The following is an 8,366-nucleotide window of genomic DNA, read 5'->3' on the forward strand; positions in this document are numbered from 1 at the left end:
AAAACTGTTTAAGAACACTGGTGAAGGTATACGACAAACTGAGTACGCAAGTATCATTGGCAGCCTTAGGTATGCCACTGATTGTACTAGACCCGACATAGCCTATGTTGTGGGATTATTATGCAGGTTTACCAATAGACCTAGTATGGAGCACTAGCACGCTATTGAAAGGGTAATAAGGTACCTTAAAAGAACCATAAACCTTGGATTACATTATAAAAGGTTTCCCGCTGTACTTGAAGGATACAACGATGCAAATTGGAACACTCTTTCATATGATTCCAAAGCAACCAACAGCTATATATTTAGCATAACTGGTGGGGCTGTTTCTTGGAAGTCAAAGAAACAGACTATCTTAGCTCAGTCCACTATGAAATTTGAGATGATAGCACTAGCAACTGCTAGTGAGGAAACAAGTTGGCTGAGAAGCTTACTTGCAGAGATTCCGTTATGGGAAAGATCGATATCAGCTGTGTTGATCCATTGTGATAGTACTGTGGCTATTAAAAAAAATTGAGAACCGTTATTACAATGGTAAGAAACAACAGATACGTCGTAAGCACAGCACTGTTAGAGAATTACTCTCAACAGGAACTGTTAGAGTGGATCACGTACGCACTGATGATAATTTAGCAGATCCTTTGACGAAAGGATTAGCTAGAGAGAAAGTCCATAACACTTATAAAAAAATGGGACTATTGCCCTTACTGCGATGATCATTCATGATGGTAACCCGACCTAAATGACTGGAGATCCCAAGAACTAGGTTCAATGGGTAATAACAAGTTATGAAGTGATATGAGATGAACATGCTGTTATAAGTGAAAGCAGCATGATTCCTGAAGTAACAAGAGGATGAGTTATGAAAAAAAAAATCGTAATTCTTAATGAGATCTATACTCTATGTTGAGTGGAGTACCTAGGCTACAGGAGTACTCTTGATAGACTCACCTATGTGAATGTTGAAGTGGGGGCCGCTTCATATGAAATTTTGGGCAAAAATTTCTAGTGCATTCACTATACTGGGATAGACGTGCATGGCCTTTAACGCACAGGCTTTATAGAATACACCTATGAAAAGGTTGTGTGTGGTTTGATGTCGGAGATAGAGTTCAAGACTTCAAGTCACTCTAGTAAAATCTGAATCTTACTCACTATGCAAAGGTTCAAGTTGTATGACACCTTTGTTTATGCACAATTTTATGAAATCCTCGAAAATGTTCTTTTCAAATTTCAAGTGGGGGATTGTTAGAACAAAGGAGAATGTGGATGAAAGTTTGAAAAAAAGAAGAAAAAAAGGCTTCAAGTCTCGCATCGCTCAGGATAAACATTTGAATAGTGTTTCACTCCCTATATATAGAGAATTCATTTCTTCATTTTTTCTTGTCCCAGTTGAAAAACATTTCCTCAACTTTTCTTTCTCCCTCCCATATTTCAGCCGATGCATTTCTGGCAAACTTCTCCCTCTTTCTTTCTGTCGCTCTAAAATTACGGTTGGCTATAATAGTGACTTTTTAAGTCATATTTTCGGTTGGCTATAAGAGTGACTTTTCAAGTCATATTTTTTTATTGGCTATTAGAGTGACTTTTCTAGTCATATTTTCGGTTGGCTATAATAGTGACTTTTCAAGTCATATTTTTCGGTTGGCTATTAGAGTGACTTTTCAAGTCATATTTTCGGTTGGCTATTAGAGTGACTTTTCAAGTCATATTTTCGAGTGGCTTTAGAGTGACTTTTCAAGTCATACAAGAGGGTGTAATTCTAGAAAAGGTTCCCTCAGTGCAGTGCGAATCTTATACAGTGATCTGGGCTGTTTTATCCTGGGGACGTCGTGGTTGATAGTCTGCTTGCACAATGTTTGTTTGGCAGTGCCACGAAACGTCTTAAAGAAAGCGACATTGTCCGTGACTCAGCCAGTAATTTTTTTGGTTTGCCATAAACTATTGTTCCAACAGGAAACAATAATTAATATCATACGAAATAACATGGGTAGAATAGGATTTGTAAAAATATTTAATTTTAATTTTTTATTATCTACTAAATCACTTTAATTCAAATATTTCTTCTCTTTTCATCTCTAATGAATAATCTTATTTTTCATTTCTTACATTTTTCACCTCAATCAAACACTTAAGTGAGACTCAAAAGTCAAAAATCTCGTTACTATCTTTTGAAGTTTTTTATATTCCTTACCACATCTTTTCCATCAATGAGCTGAAATTTCAAAATAAATATAGAAAATACTTAACTTAATCCTTAAAAGTTTAATTCATTGACAAATGAATCTTTAAATAATAAAAAATTATTTTGTCCCAATGTGTAAAAATGCCCACATTTTAGTAAAGTCAATACTTTTGTCCATCAAATTTAACATTTTCATTGACGTGACATGTGAAGATTAAAATGTCACCAGAAAAGATTGTGAAATAAAATGATGATTTGGCAAAATTAATTTGTCATGAAAATTTGAATGGACTATTTTGTCAAATTTAATTTTTTTTTACCCTAGTCTTTTCCATTTTAAATCAAGCATCATAATTTATTTATTTATTTTTATTTTGTCTTTCTCTCCCATCTTTCCATGTATACCCCTCTTTCTACAACACCAACCTAATCCTAAATGCTAGATGGAGAAAGATAGTTGGGGAGGAGGCAAGGATGAACACAACGACAACGAGGATAGCGCCACCTTGACCTCTTCGATGAAAGTACAAAATATTTTCGTCAACCCAGGAAGGCAAGCCACCATCCTCTACCTCGCTAGTCTAGCCACGATGAGGCGCGCGACTAAGGAGGATGCAAATGGAGTCTGTGGCAGCTATCGCGGAGGCTCACGATGAGGGTGTCCTTGCCAACGTCATTGGGGCCGCTAACGACAATGATGAAGGCATCCTTATGCATTTGGTTTTATGAATTAGTGTAAAAAATTTAAAATTTAGGTTGGTGATTTTTGAGATCTAGATAATACTCTTTTTTTTTGGATTTGTGACTACATGAAGGCATTTTGTGTTTGGTTTTGTTACTGTCTATGAAGCACCGACACCGGACACGACACGGACACGTGGGCACCTGTAATGTCCAAAATGTAGGACACGAACACGACTATATATATATATATATATATATATATATATATATATATAAAATAAAATTACATAAAATTAAATATGAGTGATATGCATAAAAGATCTAAATTAAAAATCAAGATTTATATATTCATCATCATCTAAAAAGAACTTTTCCTATGATAATGAGTCACAAAAAAATACTAAGAGACCTCATTATACAATTTGTACGCTTTGTTTCTTTACAAAAAAAATATTATAAAGCAAGATGATGAATTAGCAACTTCAAGTCTTCAAGAATTTCACAAACTAGCAATCATCATTGAAAAAGACACTTTCTAACTCTGGTTCATCTAAAGATAAACTAGCAATTTCAAGAATACCACAATCATCAAGTGATCCAAAATCATCTCCGGCTACATCCCACATTTTAGTTTCCTCTTGATGATATTGTGGAGTATTCCTTGAGAGAAGCGTAGGTTGCTATGAACAAATACTAAATCTTCAGCTCTATGTGGTGCCATCTTGTTTCTCTTTAAAGAATGGATGAATGAATATGTACTCCAATTCCTTTCACAACATGAAGATGAACAAGGTTGCGCAAGTAGCTTAAGGGCAACCTTTTGAAGTATTGGAGCATTAACGCTATGAACTAGCCACCAAGCTTTTGGATCCATTTGACCTCTATCATTTAAAGAATCAAGATCATCAAAACCTTCTCTTCCATCCTAGAAGTTGGCAAACTCAATATTCACTTTCCTCCTTACATCCACATCAAGAAATAACCTCTTGAAGCATTTTAATCTTTCACGAGTGAGTTCCAAGTCTTGATGTGGAGGAACTCTATTAGAATCTTCACTTAGCCATTCATGACTATAATATCTATAATTAATATATATATATATATATATATATATATATATATATATATGATTAAAATTTATGTAATTCTAAAAAAAAAGGTAAGTAAAAAAGTATAGAGTTAATTACCTTGGATTTAAGGAATGAGCTAAACAATGGAGAGGAGAGCTACTCTTAGTCCAACGGTCAATTAATATGGAGTGCACTACCTCATAAAAGGTTGATCCTTCACTCTCCTCCTTTCTCTCATATTGATATATGGCATTCTTCACCTTTTCAATCATTGAATCCCACATTTCATATACTAAATGGAGAGATGAAGCTTCTGTATCAGTTCTTCTAAGAATATCATAGATAGGGCTAGTGAAAGAAAGAATATAATCAACCTTATCCCACCATTTATCATCCACCAAAGTATCTTTCACAAATTTAGCCTTTGCAACATCATCTTCCTTATAAGAAGACCATTGGTCACTAATGACCATCTCTTGGAATCCTTTCTTCAATTGCTTGAATCTCTTGAGCATTACAATAGTGGTGGCAAATCTTGTTGGAGCAATGGATAGTAATTTCAATGAATTGAATGAATTGAAAATTGATAGTCTCATAGAGTGATTCATGGCAAAAATTTTCATAAACATTGCATCATCCGCAATTTGGGTGATCCAAGAACATTCTTCATAAATAACATTGTTTTTTTTTTCTGTATTCTTGGTTGCACATATGTTCTTCAAAGCAAGATTTAATGTGTGGACAACACATGGAGTCCAATAGATGGAAGGAAACTCAGCCTCAATTATTAAACCTGCTGCTTTACAAACGACTGCATTATCCGTCACTATTTGCACAACATTTGAGTGTCCAACCTCCATAATTACCTCCCTCATAAGTTTGGCAATGAAATCCTTGTCTTTGATCTCATTTGAACAATCGATGGCCTTTAAAAACATAGGTCCACTCTCTGTGACAGCCATGAAATTAATAAGAGATCTTCTTTGCGGGTCACTCCATCCATCACTAACAATGCTCACACCCTTCTGGCTCCATGCATTTTTAATTGGTTGTAACAAGTTCTCCACATGTCTCCTCTCATTTTGAAGTAATGTTGTCCTTAATTTATTATAACCTGGAAGTTGGTAACCACTGATCTGATTGTTGGAAGCATAGGCAAACACCTTTCTATAATGAGGATTTCTTGCTAAATGAAAAGGCAGCCCCGAAGAGTAAAACATCCTAGCAATTTCATGATCAAGTGTCTCTCTAGCTTGCAAATTAAAGGCATTTTCTATAGTTGATGTCTTTCTCTTTTTTGGATCAACACCAAGAGTGTTTGTATCCATTTGGTGTTGAGTAGAAACCGAAAGCAATGATATAGATTTTGTTTTTGACTTCTCGACCCTTAATGTTGCCTCATTGTCTATCTTCTTCAAATCTATAAGTCTGTCAATTGTTACCTTTTGACAAACTCTAACTCCCTTTCTAGTCATCTTCAACAAGTGTGCCCTCACTCTAGTGTAAGACCCATTAAAGGTAAAATCACAAATATTGCATTTTATCTCATAATTTCCACCACCACCTACACTTTTTATCTTTGTAACATAGGTCCATAAAGGTTTGGTATTATCATCTTGTTCTTTAGCTTGACTAGGACTAGAAGCACTCATCTCTACACCAATTTAAAAAAAAAATTAAAAATCAATGTAAACAATTTCTAAGTAAAAAACAAACAACAAAAGCAATTTCTAATCAATGTTGTTCTTGTCTTATTGGCCATGTTGTAGCTTAATTTTATTCAAAATAGGACTATTCAAAATAATTTTAGTTTTTGTAAATTATATTTGTTTTATTTTTTATTTTTAAACAATTTAGATACTTTTTTAGCAAATAATTTTTTTAAGAATAAATAAGAAAAAAAAATCACAAAACTCAAGGCTTTATTTTTTATTTGCTAACAAGCTACAATAAAATAATAAAAATTAAGGTAGGGGAAACTGTATACTTTAATTGATGCCCCACACCTACCCGGACTTGTATAATAATAATCTTTGTATTGTACTTTAAAGCTCCATTATTATTTGTGTTTTTATTTTCCATCTTCATTTATTATTTTAATATTTTCTGTATAATTTTTTTAAAATCAAAAAATAGATTTAAACTAATGTGACAATTTTATAATTAAAAAGTAAATAAAAAAATAAAAACACAAGTAAACCCTTAAAATTTTAATTGAAGAAAAAGTAAAATTTCAATCCTACAAAAATATGTTAACATCCACCCATTTATTTTATTTAGAAAATATGATAATTGTTGTAACGTGCTTGAGGCCACCTTTAAACATTTGAATGTATCAAATGACACAACTTTTATTTAGAAAATATGATAATTGTTGTAACGTGCTTGAGACCACCTTTAAACATTTGAATGTATCAAATGGCACAACAAAACAAAAAAGTATCTAAATAAAATAATAAAAATAAACTCTCTTGTAACTATCAAATGGCATTGGGTAATGGGTACCACTGCACATGGAAAGAGAAAGCTGAGAGAATACCATAAAACCAGAAACCATAAAGCACAAAAGCATCAATTGAAATTAGAAACCATAAAATCAGGCAAAAGCATCAACGGGGAAACAACGGAGGCGAGAGAGAAAACTCAGAAACATGGAGGCGATGGAGCAGATGAAATCATGAGAAAACTCAGAAAAGAAAGAAAGGCCTACCTACAAAGGGGGAAACGGAGGCGGCGACGTGGAGGTTCGCTTGCGGCAAGGAGAAGACGTGATTTTCGTTTTAGGCAAGTCTTTTTTAAATAAATAATAAAATATTTGGTTGGGCCGCGTTTGGATGCGCGTGTCCACTTGTTGGGCCACGTCCGATCACGTGTTTCTTGCATCCAATCGTGTCCGGCGACGGCGGCGGCAACGGACACCGCGTTGCACCGGAGTCGCACCCGTTTGTGTGTCTGGTGCGTCTTCGACGCGGGACGCGGCACTTCGGTGGCGTGTCCGTGCTTCATAGGTTACTGTGTCTCGATCCATGTCATCAACATTGATGTCAACGACATTAGCCTTGACACGATGGTGTTGGCTCATTCTTGAACTTGCGCTCACCGACAAGCTAGAGTGAAAGAGAAGACGAAGTTTGGCATGGTGATAGTGCACGATTGTCATCCTTCGCAAAGAGTTGAAGAGAATGGTGTGGGAAAGGATGGTGTTGAGGTTGAAGCTTTGAGAACATACTAGTTCTGATGAACTTGCATCCAGGAATGCGGTGACGCTCATGGCGGAAGCAAAGAGAGATTAACTTATTTTTTTGTTTTTTTTATTTGTTCCCTGCCTTCTTCTCTGTTTACTTGCATTGAATTTTTTTTTATCGCACTTATATGTAGCAAATTTGCTGTCATTTTGGTTTTAATTCAATTGTTGTAGGTTTTGAGTTTTGGTGGTTTTGAGTAGGATTCAGAATTATAAGGTTTAATTTTGAATTCATTTAGAGAAGAGGACTATTTTGTAAAATTGAAAAAAAAAAGATTAAGAATTTATATTAACAAAACGAACAAACAAAAAATACCCAAAGACCACTTTTAGTCATGGTACATCTTCGTTTATGGAGAAGAATAGTTGTTGACAGGAAGGGGAAAGACTAATAGGTAAAAAAATTCAAAATTGACAAAATAATTCATTGAAATTTCCATGATAAGTTAGTCTGTCGAGTTAACATTTCACTTCATTTTTTTCTCATAACATTTCAATTTTCATATGTCATATCAACAAAATGATACACTTGATGGACAAAAATAACAACAGGATTAAAATATTGATATTTTTACACATTTAAGGATAAAAAAATAATTTTTTTTTATCTTTGAAGGATTCATGTAAGAGTCCGTTATACTTTTAGGTAGTAAGTTGAATATTTATCTATAACAATAGATAAAGGGGATACTTTCTGATTGGCCTCCACTTTGTTGGACACTTTTACCCTCAAATATCATAAGAAAGTTATACATTATTCTCTTTGAGTGATGCCTAAATTTGTAACTTACAATTTATTGAAACCATGCTTGAAAACTAAATAACTACACACTCTAGATCTTCTTCTCGTATTTGGTAACTTTACACTCTCCCATCTTTTGTTATCTTATAATTGCATTCTCTTGTTTCTCTTTCTAACCATGACATCCTATCTATAACTGAAATCGAGAAACCTCCATCTCCCTCACATATTTCTTCCTTTTCTCCTTTTCATCTTCTCTCACTCTCCATCTCTCTCCTTCTTGAAGACTCATCCTCTTTTTCATTGAAATCCAAATATAATATTAATCTTTAGGCATTCATAGGAAAAATAAGGATCCAATCTTCTACTCCAAGGAGACAAGGATCAACGGGTACACAAACATAACCCCTTTTTTTAGCATCAAATTAGCATGGTATATGA

The 8,366-nt window shown here is 34.2% G+C and overlaps 1 protein-coding gene across 1 annotated transcript; it reads right to left on the bottom strand.

Moving 5' to 3' along the window:
• Positions 1-4,052: 4,052 nt before the first annotated feature.
• On the bottom strand, positions 4,053-5,591 carry LOC112998593 (uncharacterized). The gene has a single exon (XM_026124764.1). It carries the CDS (start codon positions 5,589-5,591, stop codon positions 4,053-4,055), a length of 1,539 nt encoding a protein of 512 aa, XP_025980549.1.
• Positions 5,592-8,366: the final 2,775 nt, after the last annotated feature.

This window comes from Glycine max, chromosome 12 (assembly GCF_000004515.6).
Source record: "Glycine max cultivar Williams 82 chromosome 12, Glycine_max_v4.0, whole genome shotgun sequence".
Lineage (NCBI taxonomy): Eukaryota > Viridiplantae > Streptophyta > Magnoliopsida > Fabales > Fabaceae > Glycine > Glycine max.